The 25,681-nt window shown below is 36.5% G+C and overlaps 1 protein-coding gene across 6 annotated transcripts in view; it reads left to right on the plus strand.

Annotated features, from left to right (window-relative positions):
* LOC115218094 (sodium/calcium exchanger 2-like) overlaps positions 1-25,681 on the plus strand; it is a 327,718-nt gene that overhangs the window by 260,092 nt on the left and 41,945 nt on the right. For all 6 annotated transcript variants that reach the window (XM_036507833.1, XM_036507834.1, XM_036507836.1 and 3 more), the window contains 5 exons: positions 1,135-1,320; positions 2,512-2,674; positions 3,501-3,624; positions 8,209-8,338; positions 11,462-11,552. In XM_036507833.1, coding sequence (XP_036363726.1) covers positions 1,135-1,320; positions 2,512-2,674; positions 3,501-3,624; positions 8,209-8,338; positions 11,462-11,552 — 694 coding nt within the window. The remainder of the gene's footprint in view (positions 1-1,134; positions 1,321-2,511; positions 2,675-3,500; positions 3,625-8,208; positions 8,339-11,461; positions 11,553-25,681) is intronic.

The raw sequence follows: 25,681 nt of genomic DNA on the forward strand, positions 1-25,681 counted from the left end.
ACTGGTGGCATGGAGAGAGGAGGCCGGTATGCATGGACGACTGCTGGCTTCTATAAACAACCTTACCTGGACTTGTGCCTGGGAGGGTAACTTTCTAGGTGCAATCACATGGTCTGTGTCGTGACCAAAGGGGGTCTCAGATGTATAAGTGGTTAATATGAATGTCCAGAGCAACATACTTAGAATAGTAAAAAGGCAAAGACTTCACAAATGTTTCATAATTCCATTCTAAATTCTACAGCTGTTTAAATGGTTAAAATGCTAACATCATCATTCATAAATTTACTTAATGTATAAAACTACATTTTTAATTTAACTGAGATGGATAACCATTCCTTCTTATTTACATAAATTAAGCATGTATTTTTATATATAAGTAATTAATTATATTATTGATGATATTTGTGTTTTATCTGTTAGAATAAAATTACAAAGCATCTGTGAAATTTTCACTTTTTAACCACTTTCACTCTCTTTCACTGACTGTCCATTTCTCTCTCACTTTCTCTCTCCCTATGTATATATACTTGATATATGTATTTTTCTGTATATTTTAGCAATGTTCCAGTTAGCTTTTTAGTGATACCAATTATAAAATATTGTCCAGACATTACTATTAGACAAGCTTCTCTCTTTAGTGTTTTAGAAGATGACCTTTAAGCCAAGTATTGAGAAGAAGACCCATCAAACCAAGTAAAATTACAGTCGTGGCAGATACTGGTGTCAAGCTGGTGGCACATCAAAGCACCCAATACACTCTCAGAGTGGTTGGCATTAGGAAGGACATCCAGCCATAGAAACCATGCCAAATCAGACTGGAGTTTGGTGCAGTCTTCCAGCTTGCCAGCCCTGGTCAAACCATCTAAGCCATGACAGCATGGACAATGGACATTGAACGATGATGATGATAATGATGATGATAATGATGATATATATAGTAAAGTTCTTTTATTTTCTTGAAGCTGATGATTCACTCAATCACTACTTTGAGTTTGTTCAATTTATGAAAGATGCATTGAATGCACGTGTGTGTGTGTGTGTATGCGCACACATGCATGTAATTTCATTTATTCATGTACAGGCATATTTTATTTCTTTGTTCTGTCTTCCTTTGAAATTTGTCTCATCATATAGCGAAGCAATGATATTGTAGTACAGAATTCAACCAGTGCTGATGCCATCCCAAACTGTCACCAGAAGAAATCACCAAAATCAACGGATAGCATCAACCTTGGCACTGGTTTGGTTTCTGTCGATTATGAAACGCGTGAAAGTTCTGCAAAAGCAGGAGTAGATTTCCGACCAATCACTGGAACATTGGTAAGTCTGAAATTATAGTTTTTTTTTTGTCTGTTTGTTTTTTGAAATAGTTAGCTCTCTAACTGCTAAATTAAATTTCATGGTTATTTCAGTAACGATGTTAAATATTGTGGATGTATTTGATTTCTGCAACAAAGGAATTCATTTATTTTATTTATATTGGAAATACTTTAAACTCATGACCATAAACTACCAAATCATTCATCAATGTGCCTTCCCTTGAGCCCTTTGTGGTTGGTTGATCATCTAGAAATGGTAGCGGAATTTCTATCTAAAAGAAGAAAATATTGGAGAATATATTCCTACACACACTATGGTTTGATAAAAAACATAATAATCATGACTAGCTTACCTTTGATCATAGGTCCAACCCATCAGAAGTTTAACCTATCACTCAGCCAATCAAGGGTGCATCCCACTGATTATTTTTGTTTACTTCTAGAACATCAGCCCCACATCAAACCTTCATACTAACCTAGAGCTAAGTGAGAACAATATTTATTTATACCAGGCTGATGTTTTTCTACATTTGATTATTTTTAATGAAGGACTTAGTACAGTAGGCCTGACTTATGCAGACACTGAAACATTCTTGGTTCCCTTACCAAGAAATCAGCCAGGAGAGTTTCAGTATTTCTCCTAAATGCCAGAGACAGGACATAAACTCAACTCTTTAAACTGGGATCCTGATATTTATACAATTTTCACAACCCTTTAACCATTAGAAGAGTACCTACAGTCACAGTTGCATTAAACAACTCTCATATATTACACACAATTTTCATCCTTCCATAACTCATGTCGTCTATTAAATCACATATTGAACAAAGCCACAACCCCTCTCAGGCCGATCCTATTGGTTCTTCATTAATATTTTTATAAATAATTCAACTCCAACACCTTTATTACAATAGCTGCTCACATTTTCAATATCTCTAACTTGTTTACAGATGACAAATATCTGCTTTAAACAAATATGTGTGTGTGAGAGAGAGAGAGAAACAGACAGACAGACAGACAGATAGACAGAGGTGGAGGGATGAGAGAGAATATTTGAAGTTATAATAGATTTTAAACAGTAAATGTGAGATACTATAAAATTCAATAAAGATTTACATTAACATAGACTACAAAACAATTTACATTTTTAGTAATCTGAATGAAACAAATCTGAATTATTTTCTTTAACAGGTATTTCGTGAAGATGAATACAGAAAGCAGATAAGTGTAGATATTCTCAGTGATGGATATACCACCAACACAATTGATTTCTTCCTGATACTAAAGAATCCTTCTGGCAATGCAGGTCTCGGGGATCCTTCTGTGGCTCATATCGTCGTTATTGGTCGACATGGTAAGAATGTTATGATTTATTTAAATATTAATCTGCATTTATTTCTTTTTATCATTCTCCAAATTTTTGCCTTTCGTAATGATGGCTTCTTAGTGCTACTTTGTCAGTCCCACTTGACATTGCAGTGAGAATGGCCAATTAAAAATGAGGACAGAGATGTCTCATTCTCAGTAGCATCAATACTAGGGATCAACAAGGTGGGATACTCATAGACTATAGAGACACCTTCCTCCTCTAGTACAAAGCTGGTTAAATGCTCTGAGCTGTAATTCCAACCAACTGAATAGACCTAAAGAAAAGGGGAAACCATTGGTGAGATTAGAATGAGCAAGAAGGAGCAAGAAAATAATTATAATAAATGGGACCAGATTAAATTAAAGCCTAATTATTTCATATGCACAGCATTTCTGCAGATGGGGAACCTGAACTTTTTTTAATAATCTTTCCCCATCCTCTCAATATCAGGTTTCCTGGGCTGGTGTTGAATTAAATATTGGTGAAACTTCCCTTCAAGTACCAGACTTGATAACTCTGATGGTGCCTATCTCCTTCCTAGGAAGTAGATAGACACCATCAGTTCTGAATTCAAAACTTACTTTGATCAACTTTGCCTTTCATTCCTCCAGGACTGGTAAAACAATATACCAGCATGAGGGTCAATGATTCTTTATATTCTGAATTTAAATGCTGCTGTGGCCAACCACCTTTCATCCTTTCCAGGTTAATGAAATAAGGTATTGGTGTTGTTGTAATCACTTAAAATTTCTGGCCTTATGTCAGATTTTGAAACCATTGTTATGATTTTTTAAATTCTTTTATTTATTAGAGCCAGGAGAATTCTTGTTTGAATCAGCATATTGCCATGCAGATATGAAAAAAGGGAGTGTTACAGCAATTGTTCATCGTGAAGGTGGTTTTGACAGCACTGTCTCAGTGCAGTATCAAACGATGTAAGTTGTTAAATGCTAATATATTATAAATTAAGCCTTAAAAACCATTTCTTTATTTTTTAATAATGTCCTAATCATAAAATTTTATTTAATCGTTATTTCCATTTTAATGCTGTTGATGCTGTGGCAGTTATTGTTTATCAATCAGGTCAGATTTTAAGAACTTGACCTATGATCAAAAGCAATCCTTTACTTTCCTACCAGATGTATTCCTAATAGGTGGGTATGGTATAGTATGGTGATTGAAGTGTTGAATCTTGAATAATTGGATAGGAAAATGATAAAGATCCCTCCCAAGTATTATAGCCTCATAGGGTCAGTTTCCCAGTTTCTGTGTGGCATATATATTCCCCACGTCGACATGATGTCAGCCCATCACAGGATTACTTGTTTTTGCCAGCTGAGTGCACAGGAGCAACATGAAATGAAGTGTTTTGCTCAAGAACATAATGTGTCACCTGGTCCAAGAATTGAAACTACGACCTTATGATCATGAGTCCAACACCCTAACCACTAAGCCACACACCTCTACTGAATAATTGAATTATATACTAATTAATGTCTACTGTTCTTCAAGAGGCTAAAAATATGCTAATGTACAATTGTTGATTCCTTTAGCTATACATGAATTAGGGAGCTTGTTTCCATGATAGTTGCTAGGTTTCTCTAGATCATGATACTCCAAACATTAGGAGAAATTCACATGAATCAATTTATATGCCTCTGCAGAAATATTGCAAGCTTGTATTATTGTGGTTTTGGCCATGGAATTACCAATAGTGTGATTATATGTAGAGGTGTGTGCATCATTGTCAAAGTTGACATTGATGCATTAATCACGGCATGAGATAAAGCTGGTTGTGTATATTACAACAAATGCAAACCCACAAACATTTAACAACCAATTTTATTAAGAGAAGGCTAAGCATGTCTGCATACATAAATTATCAAATCCTCACTGGTAATGAAACTAGACTGTAGAGATCAACTTAACTGTATTTATTTGGTCATTAGTTATCTCGAAAGTCAGCCGAAATTTGTTAAAGTATTTTTTCTTGATTGCTTAGTGACAGTTATCAACAGTGATGTGGAATGACTTGGGCACCAAGATGCTTAACTAGTGAAAAAGGGTATGAATCTCGACATTTGAGATGATTTTCATGAAATGACTTCAGACTAACTGGTCTATTTTTAGGTTGTTCACATAAATTTGGTATGGTTCATTTATGACAGTAAACTAGCAATTTTATGTTTGAGGTTCAAATCCCAACAAAAACATTTCTTTAACAAATTTTCCTATGAAATGAAATAAAATAAAATAAAGTAAAATATTTACATTTCTACATTTAAGCATAAATATTATTCTTTATTTTACTTTATTTTGGTGTATATTATTTCATTCCATTCCATTTCATTTCATTTCTTCGGAAATTTGAAAACTTTCTGAACCTGTATATAAATAAACTAAAGAACAATAACTTTATTATCACCAATATACTATTCTATACACCACCAAAAAAGTATTATTACTATATATATATATATATATATATATATATATATATATATATATATATATATATATATATATATACCTGTTCAAGTATCATGATAGCATGAAACTATTAATAGCTCTTTCAAATGTGCATTTAAATTGATATTTATTTCTCATTGGATGGACTTTTATTGTTGATTCTACCTCTATTGGATCTTTGCGTGCGTGTGTGTGTAAATGCTTATTGGCAAAGTCATTAGAGTGTTGGACCAACTGCTTCATGGTATTTCTTCTAACTCCCTGCAAGTTGAATCCAAGTACCACCAAAGACAACTTGGCCTTTCATCCTTTTAGATTCTTCAAGCCAAGCCAACTGGCAGGAGACCAAGAGATAAATCAAGAAGAAAATGGATAAATAACATTCATAGTATCAGTTAGTCATGCTTAGGAATCCAGTCTGAGAGTCTAATGATGGTTACTTCTGACAGTATTCTATGGAGGAGGTGCTGGAGGATTGTACACACCCCTCCTACAAACCACAGGACTAGTACAAGGAGAATATTGATGGATGGGATTAATGAATAAAGTATCATCTTTAGCAGATGGTTGTTAGACAGGATGCTTTACTGTGTATCTCTTCCATGTGTCCTGAATTCAGATTCCACCTCCTGTCACTGGATTAAAAAAAAACACAACACTTGTACAGTTGCAGCTGACAGATAGTATCAGCAAAGACAAAAAGCCAATTGAAACATAGTTTCTAAGGTTCAACTAGAAGATCAGTTACCACCATAAATGCAAATAAAGACATATCCTTCATATCAATCAAAAAATTATTCGTGTCTCTTGTAAACATAAAGAATAAAGCATTTTTAGTTCTAAATAATATTCTAGTTAATGGCAAGATTACTATATTTTTTGACCCAAGAGCACAACAGATGCCCAGCAGCTTCTGTGATTGATATTGATGTACTTCTGTTATATTAATAGTTGTGTCTATAATAAATTTGAAATCACATAGGAAGATATAACTTCATACAAAATACATAAAGTACATTTAAACAACCAATTTATAGTTTTATCTAATGTTAAGTAATTTAATATATATGTTCCCAACCGTGATTCCATTACTAATTTTTTTTTCCTTCGTTCATTTTTATGACTGATAATGGGAGAATATCAACGATAGTCAATATATTTGATAGCTCTGTATGTATGGATGCAAATACATGAATATGTATGAACACGCACACACATATACATGTTTATATGTGTATATATCTATGTATGTATATGCATATGTGTGTGTGTATACACACACAGGCGGCGAGCTGGCAGAAACGTTTGCACGCTGGGCGAAATGCATAACCGTATTTCGCCTGTCGTTACATTCTGAGTTCAAATTTCACTGAGGTCGACTTTGCCTCTCATCCTTTCAGGGTCGATAAATTATGTACCAGTTACGCACTGGGGTCAATGTAATCGACTTAATCCGTTCGTCTGTCCTTGTTTGTCCCCTCTGTATTTAGCCCCTTGTGGGTAGTAAAGAAATATATATATATATATATATATATATATATAGTGCAGGAGTGGCTATGTGGTAAGAAGCTTGCTTACCGACCCCATGGTTCCAGGTTCAGTTCCACTGTATGACACCTTGGACAAGTATCTTCTACTATAGCCTAGGCAGACCAAAGCCTTGTGAGTAGGTTTGGTAGATAGAAATTGAAAGTAGCCCATCATATATATATATAATATATATATATATATATAGTGCAGGAGTGGCTATGTGGTAAGAAGCTTGCTTACCGACCCCATGGTTCCAGGTTCAGTTCCACTGTATGACACCTTGGACAAGTATCTTCTACTATAGCCTAGGCAGACCAAAGCCTTGTGAGTAGGTTTGGTAGATAGAAATTGAAAGTAGCCCATCATATATATATATATATATATATATATATATAACGGGAAGCTTTATGAAAATAGACAAAAGACGAAGGCAGGTGGAAAACAAACAAACAATTGTATTAGTATGGCGCTCAGGAAATATAAATAAAACAAGTCTTTAACGTTTCGAGCCTACGCTCTTCAACAGAAAGATACACAGAGAGAAAAAAAACACAGAAAGAAGAAGAGAAAAAAAGGAGAGAAAAAAAAAGGAGAGAAAAAAATATATATATATTATATATCTTTGTATGTATGTTTATATGTCTATATTATACTAGTCTACAGCAATTTGGCTTTTATGAAGGTGTACATGGTTTTAGGGTAATATGAGGACTTTGCTCATTTGACACTAGAAGCCACAAATACAAAACTACCCATTTCGACATTTCATGAAAATGACAGACGGTTTGTCCAACAACATTCTGTTTGCATAAACTGAAGTAACATTACAAGACTTTTTAAATGTGTACAAAATGGCATTTTTATGAAGTACCATCTTATCAGCTGTAATCAATTCTAAGAGAGAGAGAGAGAGAGAGAGAGAGAGAGAGAGTGAGGGATGAATCCATCCTAGTACATCCCAAAGCTAACTTCAGAATTTGAATTCAAAGCATAGAGTGCTGAAGCAAAATTCTGTCTGAAGACTTAAAGACTCGGCTAATTCACTGCATCCTTTTTAGGGTATCTATGGCAATATTATCTGATATGTTTTCTTTCAAGACAGTAGTGTGTAATTTGAGAGAAACTTGATTGCTGTTTCTAGCAAATCAAACAAACAGAAAGAGGCTTCATGATTAGCATTTTTTGTGATCTAGATCTGATTCTGGGCTGCAGTCATTCCACCTCATTTATGCTATTAATTTAATACTCCCAAGGTTACTAGTTGAGTGGTTACAGTGGCAGACAAAATGCTGTATTCTTTATGCTCTGAGTTCAAATCCCACTGAGGCCACCTTTGCCTTTTATCTTTCCAAGGTCAATAAAATAAAGTACCAACCAAATATTGTGACTACTGGTACTAATTAACCCCCTCCCCTCAAAATTTATGGGAGACCATTAATTAGTACTCCCAGAAAATATCAACTATGATGCAATAGGAGTATTTATTCATTTAAACCATTCTAAAACCTTTCTTTTAACAGGGACGGTACAGCATGTGGAGGCAATGAGTTGGGTTCAGGAGTTGATTACATTGCAACTAAGGATGTTTTGACATTTGCTGATGGAGAAATAACAAAAGCTATCACTATCGATGTCAATATGGATGTGAAGGTAAAGGAACATATTCTGCATTTGATTGTTTAATTGATTTATTGTTCAGTTCTATATTTAAGAGTGGAGGCACGTGGCTTAGTGGTTAGGGTGTCAGCACCATGATCGTAAGATTGTGGTTTTGATTCCTGGAACAGGCGACGCGTTGTGTTCTTGAGCAAAACACTTCATTTCACATTGCTCCAGTCCACTCAGTGGCAAAAATGAGTAACGCTGTGATGGACTGGCATTCCATCCAGCTGGGGAACACATACACCATTGAAACCGGGAAACCAGGCCCATGAGCCTGGCTAGGCTTTAAAAGGGCTCATTTGCAGATATTTGCTATATTTAAGAGATGAGGAATTATGTACCTTATTTACATTATTTATATTTGATGGATATTTGTCCTCATCTTGTTTGTTGTTAACACAACGTTTCAGCTGATATACCCTCCAGCCTTCATCAGGTGTCTTTGGGGATATTTCAAACCTGGGTTCTCATTCCTAAGGTATTTTTTGATGTTATTATTATTATTATTCAGGTCACTGCTTGTAATTAAACTTGGAATCTTGGGGTTAGTAGCCCATGCATTTAACCACTACGCCATACGCCCAGATTCAAAATTTTCCCAAGACACCTGATGAAGGCTGGAGAGTATATCAGCCGAAAAGTTTTGTTAACAGCAAACAAGATGAGAACAAATATCCATCAAATGTAAATAATGTAAATAATGTGATTTATTGTTGTTGTTGTTTTTCCTCTCATCATCATCAGGGCAACTCAAATCAAGTAGATTTATGATTAAAATTATTCTATCTGTAACCACCCTGTCTTTTACTTATGTAAAAACTAAAGGAAACATTATCTAATGTGGATCTCAACCATTTTCTAGTAATGGACCTCCATTGATTACATTTTTAATTGTGTGGACCCTCATAGCCATTCAGTGTTTAAAAAAATCCTATTGTATTTTTATAATCATATATTATTGGGAATTGTATTTAAAAATTGTTAAAATATTTTGTGTATTGTAGAAGTTAATTGCATATAAATTTTAGCAAATTTTATATGGACCCTCAAAGGTCATGTGGACTCCATTTGAGCACCACTGCCCTTGGGTGAGATTTGAGGAAGACAGTTGCCATTTCTAGCTGGTCAAGTGAAATTATTGTTGTTATTATTGGTGGTGTTGGTGATGGTGGTGGCGGTGGTGGTGGCGGTGGTGGTGGCGGTTACAGTGGTGGTAGTAGTGGCGGTGGTGATGGTGGCAGTGGTGGCAGTGGTGGCAGCAGTGGTGGTGGTGGTGGCGGTGGTGGCAGCTGTGGTGGTAGCTGTGGTGGTGGTGGTGGTGGTGACATTGCTTGTTTAATCCCAGATCAAACCTGATTGAGCAGACAGACCCATGAACAAGGTAATTTCAATCATAGATGCCTTGTCCATTATTTTTTTTTTTTAAATCATAGTGTATCTAAGACTACATCATCCCACTGAAAGAGTAATATCTCTAAGCCAGTCAAGAGATAATGTAGAAGCTCTTCATAGTTCCATGTTGCAGTTATTTATGGTTAATATTAATGTTGCTCAGCATGGCCTTCAGCCCTCAACCCTGTTGGAGTCATCTTGTACATTTTTAGACATGATGGAACCACCCCTCTTCCAGAAAGACAGACAAACAGAAATAATAATTGTATATGTACATGACTAATACTTAATTTGTCGACCCTAAAAGGATATAAGGTAGAGTTGACATAAACATTATTTGAACTCAGAGCACAGAGAGCTGGAATCAATACCACAAGACAATTTGTCTAATGTTCTAGCAACTCAGCCAACTTGCTGTTTTATTAATAATTTTATAGCACATATATATATATATACGTATATATATATACATATATAATATATATAGGTGCAGGAGTGGTTGTTTGGAAAGAAACTTGCTTCTCAGTCACACAGTTCCAGGTTCAGTCCCACTGTGTGGGACCTTGGGCAAGTGCCTCATCTTCTGACACCTAATAAAAAGTGCACCAGGCTGATCACATTACTGCAAAATCTGACATTGTTTCAGGCAGACAAAGCTAATTTCCTTGAACATTTCCTAATGTTCATCATTTTCAGTTAAAGACAAAGAGACAATCCATGCAGTGGAACACTCCTCCTCACTGACTCCAAAGAAAGCCAAGGTCATTTCATGTGCAGGGAATGTGATGGCCTCAGTTTTTTAGGATGCAAAAGGCATTGTGTTTATTGACCATCTTCAAAAGGGCCATCAATGGAGTGTACTATGTCAACTTGCTGAGGCAGTTATAAAAGGCCAACTAACGAAAGGTGACTTGTTTCATCAGGACAATGCTCCAGCACACAAATCCTTGCTTTCAATAGCTGCTGTGTGTGACTGTGGTTTTGAACTGATTGATCATACTCCCTATTTTCCATTTTGGCCCCATCTGATATCATCAGATGAAAAAGCATTTGGCTGGGAATGAGTATCACAGTGATGATGACATCATATATGGTGTTAATATCTTCTTTGACAATCAGGATCAAAGCTTCTTTCCCAATGGTAACCAAACACTGCAACACCAATGGAAGAAGTGTGAGGACCACGGGATGATACTATGGTAAAAAAATAAACCTCATTTGATCGCATTTCATGAGAGTATCTTGGTCAGCCTATGAACTTTTTAGCTGACTCTTGTACATATTTACATATATCTATATCTGCATGCATGGAAAGAGAGCGAGGAGATAGAGAAGAGAGAGAGAGTCAATGAAATGATCCTTGAAACTATGCTTTTATATATTAATATGATTACATATATTTTCCGTGTGTATATGATACACATATATATTATACATATATGTACCATTTACACACAGAAATTACAGCTACCTTGTATTTCTATGTCAGGAAATATTTAGACTCTATTCCTGTATTGAGTTCTTTTGTTAGAAGATGTTACCTATTGTTTTTAATTTCATTTTAACAACACTTCATATATATGTATGTATGTATGTATGTATACACACACATGCACACACACACACACACATGTATACATTCTTATGTATGTGTATATATATATACACACACATGCACATATCTATACATTTCATTTTCTTTCTTTCCTCTCATTAAAGATATGCAAAAATTTCATAATTGTTCTGAGTAATCCTGACAATGGAGCCAGAATCGGTGAACGCAGTGCTGTTGTATGCTTCATGAATAACGGTAAGTTCACACATGTTTTTGATAACTCTACACATCCACACACAGCCACCCTTTGTCTCTGCATGCATCTTTCTTTCTCATTGTCATTAGTTTTATCTTGAAGATGATCATTTTCCTCTTTACTTTTTCTTTGTTCCTGTCATTTTGTCTTTCTTCTATCTCTATGCATTCTTTATAATTTTCCGTCCATAGCATTTTTTGTTCCTGCATATCTTTTCCTTTTTAATTCTTCCTTTTTCTTCTTTATCTTCTTCTTTTGGTTTACATTGTGTTGTTGATGTCATCGTTCTCATTGCTGTTAGATTGCCATCTCTAATTGCGATGAATGCTGTCAAATATGAGTGTACTAAAGAATAAAAATATAATAATAATAATAATAACTATCACCAATTTAAATAAATAATAATAATAATAATTATCAATAATACATTTACAATGTCCGCTCTTATGGTAACAGCTGTAACCCAATTGATTGATTTATGCAGGACAAAATTTTGCTTCGGGTATCACGGTTACACTCAACAAGATAAGAGAAAAGATGCAGAACTCAAAGGATTTATAATAATAATAATAATAATAATAATAATAACAATAATAATAATAATCATAATCATAATAATAATAATAATAATAATAGTGATTTCAAATTCTGGCACAAGGCCAGCAATTTTGAGGGGGTATAAGTCATTTACATCAACCCCAGTGTTCAGCTGGTACTTATTTTATCAACCCCCAAAAGGATGAAAAGCAAAACTGACTTCAGCAGAATTTGAATTCAGAATCTGAAGACAGACGTGCTAATGATTCTGCCATCTCACTGCCTTAATGATAATAGTAATAATGAGAAGAAGAACAACAACACCTTTTTTATTGGTAACAAGAGCCATAAAAGACAAATTCAGAACAATACAAAGATGAAGGACAATGGGGATTTATTGTGTTGTCAAATGAATTTGTTCTTTTTTTCTTTCCTTATTTGGTACTCTATTGTCATATGTCTGAAAAGCAATAAAATTTATTCAGATTTCAAAAACGACAGACAAAAGTTGTAGAGAAAGATCAGAGCTACAAGAAAAAAAAAACAGAAAACACTACAATAAAATTATTTTTTATGTACATAAATAATACTGGAAAATATTAAAAATAAATGGGGGAGAAAGGAAGACAAATGAATTTATCTGACAACCTAAAACACAAACATGTGTAAACAATAAAAACAATAACAACAAATCCCTCCAATAAATTAACAATCAGGGCAATGAAAGAACTTAAAGATCCCAAGTTACCCTTACCCTGATCACTAGGTGTACAAGAATGGGTTGAAAAGTTCATAGGCTGAGCATAATGCAATAATCAAACTTCACTGAATGTGTTTTATTTTTCCACATAGTCTCCCTTGTGGTCCATACACTTCTTCTATTGGTGTTGCAGTGTTTGGATTACTGTGGTATAAAAGCTCTTATCCTGACCCTCAAAAATGTCCTCAACTACTGACATGACCTCATCACTGGTCCAATACTGCTTCCCAGTCAAGTTTTTTTTTCATGTTGAGGAACAGAAAATAGTCAGATGGTGCCAAATCAGGAGAAAATGGAGGGTGATCAACCAGTTCAAAGCCACAGTTGCATACAGCAGCCATTGCAACCACAGACTTGTGTGCAGGAGCATTGTCCTGGTGAAGCAAGACCCCCTTCATCAGTTTTCCAGGCCATTTTGATTGATTACCTTTCACAGCTGCCTCAACAAGTTGGCATAGTATTCTCCATTGATAGTATGACCTTTCTGAAAGTAATCAATGAACACAGTGCCCTTTGCATCCCAGAAGATAGAAGCCATCACCTTCCCTACTGATGACACCACCTTGACCTTCTTTGGTGGGGGGAGAAGAGGCATGTTTCCACTGCATGAACTGCCATTTCATCTGTGGCTCGAAGTGGTGAACCCAACATTCATGGATTTGATTCAAAAAGGTCAAGTTTGCCTGTAATATGACTACCCTAATGTGCCTTTGATCAGGCATCAAAAGCCATGGCACCCACTGAGTGGAACGCTTCAACATGCCAAGTTCGTTATGCAGAATATTCTCAACTCATTCACAGGAGATGCCTACAGCATTAACTGTCTGATCAATATTTAAACATCTGTCATCCATCACCGTGTGGTGAACACAGTCAATGTTTTCCTTAGGTGGTGGTTGTGGTAGGACTCCAAACCTTGGGTCATCTTCAAGACTCCCCCTACCCCTCCTGAATTCAGCTGCCAACTTTTGCACAGCTTATAAAACTGGAGTATCCTCCCCTAATGTAGCAAACTATGTCAGCATGAATGTCCTCGGGGGCTAACCCCTTTTTCTGCAGATATTTGATAATACCATGGTGCCAAATCTTATCAATTTTCATGAAATGACTCTAGTCCCACTTTTCCTAGTCCTCAATTTTCTATCCAATGTGGGTTTATCTGGAAAGAAAAAATGCAGCTAGCACCATTAAAGGTTGAATTTAATGTATGGCAAGTTTAATTACAGTATAATAACTCCTTCTTGGTCAGCCTAAGAACTTTCCAGCCCACCCTCATACTATGGAAAGTGCTCCTCTCTCCTCTTCCTACTTTACAGCCTATAGATACATATTTAGAGTAGGTCCATTCACTCAGACTATTTTCATTACATTCACCGATTTCTTTTACAAATTTTCTGGAGAAGGAGAAGGTAGTCCCTACCTGTTCACCCTCACATTTTACATGTGGAACTTGTAAAAGTCAATGAGGTTTGGCTGAAGTGGAAAAAGTCTTCTGTCCTTTCAGTTTTGTCCACAACACATCTTTCACAACAGCCACCAGACAGAAGAAAACTGCCTACCTTTCTCAGCCAGAATAAGGTAGAGGGGTAATCTTCATGATAGACTCAATCTATAGCTACTTCCATCCTACACATGACAGCAACTGTTTGTCATATCTCCATTAGTCAACACTGCTCAAGCACAACACAAATATGTGCAGGATGGTTTTGGTGCACTGCACAAATAGCTGATGGCACTAACATGCCCATATAGTTAATCTTGAATCAGCAATGACACTTCTCCTCTACCCTGTAAAACAGACCATCCAGTTGGTTTTCATCAATAAGCAGAGTTCCTCCAAGGACATCGTTATTGCTCTTACCCACCACTAAATTCCCGATAGAATACCATGACAGAACACCTACTGATTGCATTAGAGGAGTTGCACAAAACTGCACATGCCTTGAGGCATCCTATATGCCAAGCATTCTTCCTTGGACTATGGTTTATCTAGGACTACTGCTCTGTCAAAGAGATGAGTTATGGAAAAGTGGTCTGGCAAATGACAACCCCATAAAAAATATCGCCAGAATGTTGTAACCCCAGCACATGCTTATGCATTATTAGTTATGTTATGCCCAGCCTTCCAGCAGATGTTGACAACATCTACAGAAAGAAGAGCAAGTGTTCCATTCTGGCCAGTTATGAAGTACAATGATCAGGCAGTAGTAGATGATGGATGTAACATAGGTAGTTCTCGCTTCTGCCCAGCCTTTTAGAAATAGTTTCCTCTTGGCATGTTTCTGGGTGAGTCTAGCCACCCTCCTCATCATCTTTTCCAAGTTCTTGTCCACATGGAGGTCTGGATCAAATCAAATTCTGAACAGTTCAACCAGCCCATCTGTCCAGCATCCCACAACTTCTGCAATAGTGGATCAAGGCACAATACATACAGAAGAGGCAAGAGGGGGAAGTTTTGATAGACCAAATGCATGATACTGAACGGTTCCAAGAGATGGCCATTTATTCTTACTGGGAAAATGTTCTACATTGCAACAATCCAGCTTCTGAAGGATAGCTGCCAAGTGTTGATGGTCAACCTTGTCAAAAGTTTTCAATCAATCTAATTTGATCTGGGCCCCATCCATGCCAGGTCCTTTACCTGCCCTTTCTACAATAAATTTTTATGAAGTAGAGTTTGCCATGGTCAAGCCTGTTTGGGATGGCACATGTCTGGGCATCACCAACAAGACCACTAATAACAAGCACCAGCATCATAGCTAAGATCTGAGCCCCTTAGCATTCAAACCGACCGTATCTGCTCTGAGAATTCTACATTTTTTATATTCAAAGCAACCAGATCCAGCCTCAGATACCTACCCTAAAATGTCATTCTAAAAATGAAAAGTCACATCATCAAAATCTTGAAGTTACAAGATAATTCATGATTAATTCAAAACAATGTCAATAAATAAGCATTACATTTGACTGAGTAATCTGAATGCTAAAGGGTTGGGTAAAATCTTGAATTCTACATTTAACAGTTATGGAACTTAAGAATTATCAAATTCCTCCCCTTTGTTTGGGTTCTTTCTCAGCAACACCACAACTACTCTTTCTTCAGTGCTGGAAATTCTCCCATTCTGCTACCATTTGCAATAGACATCTGCCAAGAGACTCCTAAACATATGAAATTAATGCTCATAGAAAAGACCATGCAGCCCAGTGATTTCTCCATTGTACGGCCCATCATCACATCTCATATTTTGTTAGCTGTCATCAGCCTTTCGTAGAATTTTGCATCCCTATCTAAAAGCTGAAACAGGCTATCAAGAGATGGGAGTGGACTTTACCATCTGTCTTTGGCCTGTTGGGTGAATTAGTGTTTTGTTTTAGTTTAGCATTTTCTATAGAATTGAAAGTATTCTACATAATAAATGCATGCATATTCTGGAGTTTTGGTTATACATTTTCCTCTAACTTTTTTAATCTTTCCTAATCTTTCCTATTGTTGACCCTGTTTTCAATCCCCAATTTTGGCACAATCATCTGTCAGGACTTATATTTCAATGATTAGGTATTTCCTTTCCTGATGACCTTCAAAGATAAAATCCACTAAATTCACTTTAATCTCCCTCTCTTTAGTCTTAGGGTCAAAGACTTTTTTTTTTTTGTATCTCAGTGAGCTAATCAGATGTTGTCTCCAGCTCTCTCAGCACCTTATTAATAATTTCTTCTAGCAATTTATAAATCCCTGTTAAATATTTTAATTAGGAAGTTGAAAGTTTATATCCTGGCTAATTACAGTTGTTTCTTGCAGAATCTGGGTTACTTACTGTCTCTTTTACCATTCTTAGTTATTTCAGTTGGTGGATGGCAGCCTTGCTGGGGCACTGCCAAACCAGGTTTTGTCAAACATCAGTCCCAGTATTTTCTTATTTTTTAAACTGGTACTTATTCTATTGGTTCCTTATTTCTTTACTGCCCACAAGGGGCTACACACAGAGGGGACAAACAAGGACAGACAAACGGATTAATTCGATTATATCGACCCCAGTGCATAACTGGTACTTATTTAATTGACCCCCGAAAGGATTGAAAGGCAAAGTCAACCTTGGCAGAATTTGAACTCAGAACGTAGCAGCAGACGAAATATTGCTAAGCATTTCACCCGGCGTACTAACATTTCTGCCAGCTCACCACCCTATTCTACTTATTCTATTGGTTTCTTTCAATGAATTACTAAGTTATTGGGATGTAAATAAACACTGGTTGCCAAGTAACAGTGGTGGGGGGTATAGACACAAAAACATACACACATACACAATGAACTTCCACATACCAAATTAACTCACAAAGCATTGATCAGCTCAGGGCTACAGTATATGAGACATGCCCAGGATACCATGCAGTGAGACAGAACACAAAACCACATGACTGCAAAGCAGGCTTCTTAACCAAAAGCCATGCCTACACCAATTGTGTTGATACATCTTTTCACAATTGTTCAGATGCTATGCTTGTTGTGTTGAACAATCTCATCTACAGTGATTCCTTCACTTCCCATTATATTCCTCAGAATTCTTCAACTTTTCTGGTGTGCTGTATTGATACCAATTTTCTCTTTACCTATTTCCCATTAGAATAATTTTGGAAATGGAGTCAAAATATTTCTTTTGTTTGCAGAATCACTTTACATCTTTATTTTGATAAACTTGGTGGAATTTAGCCAAGCCCTCTCACCTTCTTTAATTTTGGTTACTTATTTTTTTAACCTTTTAGCATTCAGATTCCTCTGTCAAATGTAATACCTATTTATTCACATTGTTTTGAATTAATCATACATTATCTCATAGCTTTGAGATTTCAATAATGGGATTTCATATTTTTAGAATGACATTGTAGGATAGGTGTGAGAGGCTAGAGCTGGACAGTTTGAATATGAAACAAGCCAAATATTTGTGTCAAATATGACTGGTTTAAATGCTAAGGGATTAATATCAAGAGAAGAATTGCCTCTTTCTTTTTTTTTCTTTTTTCAATTGTGCCTTAATTGATTTCATTGACAATGGTCATATCTTTTAATTCATTTTCTATCTTTTAGCATACGGTTAACTCGCAGATTATTTCCTTGGTTTTTTTTCAAGCTAACTCCTTCATGTGATGTTTATTTGGGTCTGTTTTCATTAAATCTGTGATGGCTATGTTTGATTGATATTATTGTTATACATCACTGAGGTTTATCGTAGGGAGGTATTTCGTTTATCCATTGGACAGTCCATCGATTTTAATTCCTTAATTATTTCTCTTTTTTGAACGGCATGTTCATCATTTCCTTTTTTTTAATTTCCTGTTCTTAAGTCGGATATATATACTCCTTGATAATTATGTTTTTATCTGAGTTGTTATGGTTGGGCTTTTGTTAATTAGTATTCTGTAGGCATTCTAGATTTTGATTTTGTTATTTACTTTCTTTTTCATGAGTCTATTTTCGTGGTTTATGTATTCACTATTTGTGTTTTCATTATGCAGTCTTTGTTTTAAGTGCTCTATTTCCATTTCAGATATTTTGAGATTTTTCTTGTTTTTTTTTGTTTTGTTTTTACTTTGAGAATGTCTCTTCTTAAGTTGTTTATATTATTACTGTTGTTGTTATTGCTGCTGTTATTTTTTTACTCATTGTTGATATCTGTAACACAGTTGCAGAGAAGTTTAGATTTCACCAAGTTTCACTCAAAAACTGCTCATTTATTTATTTTGACAGCGAAGGTTTTGGGAGCATATGAATGTCCATTACATTGCCTTGGAGGATAATAATGTTTGTCTTAGACATTCAATATATTTCGTAAAAATTGCTTTATTCATATCAGGCACAAGAACCTGATATTTGAAGAAAGAGTACAATCGATTATATAAGCTCCAGTACTTGACTGGTATTTTGTTTCATTAACTTCTAAAGGATGAAAAACAAATTTATCTTTGACTAGATTTGAACTTAGAATGTAAAAAATCAAAACATATACTACAAGTCTTACACTCAAACAATTGTGCCAAAACACCGTCTTAATAATAATTTCCTAAAGTAAAATCTCAGTCATCCATAAATACAAGTATGTCTTTTACAGTCCCAGTACCATGTAAAATGCTCTTGTGTCAGTGTGGCATAAATGCACCTGTGCTGCTGGCACATACGAGGGGCGTTCAATAAGTAATGCCCCTGACCCACTTCCCATAGCAGTAGAGCAACGAAACTTGGCACAGTTATTAGTCTTTTTCTACATAGGAACCACCCAGAGTTACGCATTTTTCACATCGTTTGATGCAGCTCTGAAGACCGTTTTTGTAGAAGACCCCAGCTTGGTCCTCCAACCACGACGTGACTTCAGAAATCAAGGCTGCATCATCTGGGAAACGCTTTCCTTTCAAAAACAACTTCATGACTGGGAAGAGGTTAAAATTAGAGGGTGCAAGGTCAGGAAGTAGGGGGATGGGGGATGTGTTCATAGCTGCACGCCTGTGCTTCTGATCTGGCGACACGCGAGTTGTGTACCGGAGCGTTGTCCTGCAAGAGGAGGATGCCTTTGCTGTTCTTGCCCGGCTCTTGATTTTGATAGCTTCTCTTAATTTCCTCAAATGTGAAGCATAATAGGCTCCTGTAATTGTGGCACCCTTTGCCAGGAAATCTGTCATCACTACTCCGTCCTGGTCCCAGAAGACTGTGAGCATGACCTTGCCAGCAAAGGGCTGCACCCTTGCCTTCTTTGGAGGAGGTGAGTCACAGTGTGTCCACTGCATTGACTGGGCTTTGGTCTCTGGATCATAGTGATGGACCCAGGTTTCATCCTGTGTAATCAGTCTTTTGAAAAATTTTGACTCATCTTCTTGGCACATCTCCAAATTCATCCTCGAGCAATCGACACGTTCTTGCTTCTGGAAAGATGTGAGCAACCTGGGAATCCATCTGGCAGACACCTTTTGCATATGCAAATGGTCATGAATGATAGTTTCCACAGACCCGATACTAATCTTGACCTCATGGGCTATTTGGCGAATAGTTATGCGTCGATCTTCCAAAATGGCAGCCTCAACATGACGGACAGATGCCTCATCAATGGCAGAAGGGGGCGACCAGATCTGGGAGCTGTTTCCACAGAGTTCCGACCATGTTTGAATTCACGATGCCAGCGTTTTACAAGTTCATATGATGGGGCATCATCACCATAAGTTACTTTCATTTCATCAAAAGTCTCCCGTGGTGTGTGTTCTTTTAAATACAAAAACCGGATCATTGCTCGATACTCAACAGGCTCCATTTCACACTTGACTCAGTTCAAACACCTGTAAATCAGAAACCACAATTAGTTCAGAGCTGTAATTTGCCACTTAATCTATAAAGATATGAATAATTGTACATGCAAAATTTCAGCTAGATCAAATAATTGCAAGTGGGTCAGAAGCATTACTTATTGAACGCCCCTCGTAAAAAGCACTCAGCACACTCCCTAAAGTGGTTGGCATTAGGAAGGTCATCCAGCCATACAAACCATACCACAGCAGACAATTGGAATCTGGATAGCTCACTAGCTGGCCAGCTCCTATCAGACTGTCCAACTCATGCCAGCATGGAAAAAGGATATTAAATGATGATGATGACAACAGGCACAAAGTCAAATATTCTGGAAGAGGAGACAATCAGTTCTGTCATGATCAGTTCCATTGTGGACTTATGACTGTAAGATTGCGGTTTCAATTCTTTGACTGGGCAACACATGTTCTTGATTAAACCACTTCATTTCACATTCCTCCAGTCCACTCAACCAGCAAAAATGAATAATCCTGCAACAGACCAGTGTCCTACCCAGGTGGGGAATAAATATACCGTGGAAACTGGGAAACCGGCCTTAAGAGTGTATATGACTCAGGAAGGATCTTTATTCTTTTTTCATTTTTTTTACTAGTAACTATTAGCATGGCGGTTAGGGTGTCAGCATCATGATCGTAAGATTGTGGTTTCAATTCCTGGAACAGGTGACACATCGTGTTCTTGAGCAAACACTTCATTTCATGTTGCTCCATTCCACTCAGCTGGCAAAAATGAGTAACGCTGCGATGGACTGGCATCCCGTCCAGCCGGGTAACACTTATGCCATAGAAACTGGGAAACCAGGCCCATGAGCCTGGCTAGGCCTTATAAGGGTGCATTTGAATTTGAGTAACTGCTATACACTGGTGGAGCTGCTGACAATAATAATTGCAGTTTTCTTGATAGTCACCCTTTCAGACTTGGTAATAGCAATGGTAGTGATGGTTGTTGTATCATTACTGTTCCTGAAATTTCATTTCAAGGTTTCATTGATTTTATTAAGTGTCTTTTTCATTTTTTGATGCTACTGTTGTTGATGCTAATAATTATCTCATGTTTAGTCTCATTACCATTGTTGATGTTGATGGTGGTGGTGGAAGTTTTAGCTGATAGTTTGTTGCTATTTTGTGTGTTGCTCTACAATAGGATTTTGTTACCTTGCTGCCCACCCCCTTACTCCTCTAAACCTTAAAAATAAACATGAAACCAAGGATGTTGTTTCAATGAAGAAGAGACTTTGGGTGACAACTTCCTCGTGACTGATTCTTTGCTGGCTGGTTGTAAAGGAACTAACTAACACTCTGGGATCTTGATGGGTGGTGCAACAAAATGCATAACAAAAATCCATTCAAAAATCCATAAAAGAGTAACAGGGGAAGGAGGACGATGATTAATTTTACTGCGCTTTTGATTTTGAGAAAAAATATATTTTTTACAACTTCTTGGTTTAGTGTTCTTCTGGTAATCTTTTGTTCTTTTATTTGTTTCGGTTGTTTGACTGTAGCCATGCTGGAACACCACATTTTAGCCAAAGAAATCGACCCCTGGACTTATTCCCTGTAAGCCTGGTGCTTATTCTATCAGTTTCTTCTGCCAAACAGCTAAGTTACGGGGATGCAAACACACCAACATCGGTTGTCAAGTGATGGTGGTGGGGGGGGACAAACACAAATGCAAACACACACAAATAAATATATACATATAGATACATATATATATATATATATACATGACAGGCTTCTTTTAGTTTCCATCTATGAAATCCACTCATGAGGCTTTGGTCAGCCCGTTCGAATTTTGCATTAGTTTTTGTATGAAAAAAAAAATGGAAGGAAAGAAGGCTTTTTAGTAGTTTGTAGAGGAAACATTAAATGTGCCTGAAAAAGAAACATGGTCTTTCCCCCCAACTAAAAGACATGAAGAACTATGAAAGAAAGCAAATAAGTACCGGGGGTTGGGGAAAGAAAAGAAAACTAACAGTCAATCGTTCTAGAACTCCTAGAATGAAAACGTAAACACCTGAAAGACTTTCCCTCTATTCATTACTAAATATCTTTCCTTCTTCTTCATTGTTAAAAGTAAAGAAGCTAGAAGAGATCAATCATATGTCAATCTAATTGTCATTTTAAATGACTGATGCTTCCCTTTCTCTGTCTCTATCGCTTCACTCCTTTTCTCTACGGTTAAGAGAATAAAGGTGCATGGCTCAGTAGTTAGAGGTATTCGGACCATGATCGTAAAGTCATGAGTACAATTCCTGGTGGTGTGCTGTGTTCTCGAATAAAGTACTGTACTCCACCTTGCTTCAGTCCACTCAGCTGGCAAAAATTAGTTGTAGCTATAATTCAAAGGGCCAGCCTTGTTACATTCTGTGTGAGGTTGAATATCCCTGAGAACTACATTATGGTATGCATGTCTGTGGAGTACTCAGCCACTTGCAGGTTAATTTTTATGAGCAGGCTGTTCCATTAATCAGATAAACAGGAACCTCATCATCGTAATGGACAGAGTACCGTTTTTTAATAAGAGTGAAAGAAAAGGAAATGTTCCATATCGTAAGGCAAAAATGTTGTGTGTTTAGTATAAACAGTGAAAGCTAAAATGAAATAATTGCTATTCCGTCATGTAGTGACTTCACCCTGAACTCACGCTCAGTTTGATAAAAATGGAAAGAAGTATGCATGTTATACAATAAACAAAGAAAGAAAATATACATAGTATACAATGGAAAAAAGGGTGCTTCTGATACAGGAGGACCTTTAGGGATAATTGAGGAACCCCACCATCCAAGATCTCCTTGAACACCAAAGGCAATTCCTTGTCTTTGATTTATGGGTCTACACTTTGAGAGGTACTATCCACTCTTGCCATTTCAATACAGACAGGGAGAGGGAGAGACAGAGATAGGAAGAGGGGTAAAGGATCAGGGCAGAGATATAAAGAGAGAGATAGAGAGAGAGAAGAAAGATCATCTCCTCTTGAGTCAGTCAGGACAATGGAGAAATATGAAGAGACAAGAGATTATGAAGGGTTCCAGGTTGGTCATGAGTTCTGCAATTTCTTTGTTATATTTCAAACCACTGAGCCATCAAGAGGAATTCTCTGTATAAATGAATGTTTAATGTTGGAGTAGATAAATTAAAGTTGACATTCCAAGATCAGTTGAAAGGGTTGTTTAGTGTCACAGAATGTAATAGTATTGATCTTTTTGCTGCCATTACTCATACAGCACTGCTGATCAGATTTAATGTTTGGATATTCTCGATTAAAAACAAATATTGTCATCTCTGATTCTGTTTTGTAACCAGAATCTGTGAGCAAAAAGATTAGGTTTTACGGATGGATAAATCGAGAGATTGTTAGATGGATGGAGGGATATGATAGATTTAAAATGGATAGATAAGCAGGTAAGCAGACAAACTGACAAGCCAACAAGTTGGCAAGCAGACAGACAGACAGAGATGGAGTGTTTTTATAATGGAATTGACATTAACCAGAAAGCCTAATACGAAATTTCTCTGAATATTTACTTTCATTTTCATATTCATAGATGAAATCTTTCCAGAATTGATGTCATCTTCCATCCCACCAGGTTTTGTTAAAATAAAATAAATGCCAGTTGTTAACTGTTTAGACTTTAGTCAGCCTTTACACAGCAGACTTTGTAGAGTAAAATCAGTCAGACATAGAGAGAGCAGATATGCGATCAAAGATTTAGTCCAAGGCTTTGACACATTAAGCACATGCTCATTGGTATACACAAAGATCAGCACTGTAGTAGATTTATATCTAGCATGACACAACTAACTTGGGTCTAAATCATTTAGATCAGCCTTGATAGAGTGGGATTATGATTGATAATGGTTTATTTGTGAGCATCTTTCTTCAGACATAGTTCTTCCCTTTGATAAGATAGTAAGGTATGGTTTGAGGGAGATATGGTTTTATTTCATGCAGTCCAATAACAACATTAAGGATACTTCATATTAGTTTCACCTTTTTTTACTTTTTTCTTTCACTCTTTTCACTTTTGGTTTTCTCTGTCTTCCTTCTTTTCTTTTTTTCCTTTTTCTCTCTTTCTTCTTTTCATTTTCTCCTCCTGTTTTCAATTTGACCTATCTCCTCTTTCTAATCATGCGCATCTCTTCTCTCCCCATCTATCCACAAACATTACCAATACATTCTCAAATTTTCATTCACACTACAAAACACTTTTGAACAAGCAACACAGATTCCACAGCTCCATACTTTGACATGACTAAACATGAACTTCTATTGAAACTTACATACCATGTACAGGAAACTTTTTTACCACTTCTATACACCATTTCCTAGAAAAATGGAACTGCAACTACAATATCTTTATGTATCTTATTTCTACTTTCATTCTCTTATTTCCATCTATATTCCCTATCTCCTCCTTTTCCATAATAATTTGAACGCAAATATTTTCTCTCTTTAACCTTCTCACACCATCTCAGATGAAGGGATATCCATAGTATCCCAGAAACAGCTGTAAGACTATTTCTTTATAAATGTCCTGAAAACTCCTCACAGCCTTGGTTTTGTTATCTCATTCTGTCTTGCAGAAGTGGCTGTGTAGTAAGTAGCTTGCTAACCAACCACATGGTTCCGGGTTCAGTCTCACTGCGTGGCATCTTGGGCAAGTGTCTTCTGCTATAGCCCTGGGCCGACCAAAGCCTTGTGAGTGGATATGGTAGACAGAAACTGAAAGAAGCCTGTCGTATATATATATATAGATGTGTGTGTGTATATGTTTGTGTGTCTGTGTTTGTCCCCCTAGCATTGCTTGACAACCGATGCTGGTGTGTTTACGTCCCCGTCACTTAGCGGTTCGGCAAAAGAGACAGATAGAATAAGTACTGGGCTTACAAAGAATAAGTCCCGGGGTCGATTTGCTCGACTAAAGGCGGTGCTCCAGCATGGCCACAGTCAAATGTCTGAAACAAGTAAAAGAATATAAATTCTATAATTATGAGTATAATTATAATTAGGGTTCAGCAAAATTTGCTTCACCACATACCGAAATTTAGAAATAGCAGTTAAACTACTATTTTACTACCATAAGATATCTCCTAGACAGCAATACTCAACAACTCACGCAGGTAAAATCTTGAAATACTGTTCTGATGAGGAGAGTGATTGAATAGAAATATGATTTTACATTTTTCACATCTCTCTAACACCGAAACGTGTATGCAGTTAATCAGAGCTAGGTGGATTCGATATTTTTTTTCTCTTTACCTGCATGAGTTGTTGAGTCTAGGAGATATCTTATGGTAGTAAAATAGTAGTTTAACTTCTATTTCTAAATTTCGATATGTGGTGAAGCAAATTTTGCTGGACCCTAATTATAATTATACTCATAATTATAGAATTTTTGTATAAGTTTACCGATAATGGTTCTTTTAACATACTGAACTACTTGGTAAAATTATTAATTATTGATTGATTAATTAATTTTACCC

This window comes from Octopus sinensis, linkage group LG12 (genome assembly GCF_006345805.1).
Source record: "Octopus sinensis linkage group LG12, ASM634580v1, whole genome shotgun sequence".
NCBI lineage: Eukaryota > Metazoa > Mollusca > Cephalopoda > Octopoda > Octopodidae > Octopus > Octopus sinensis.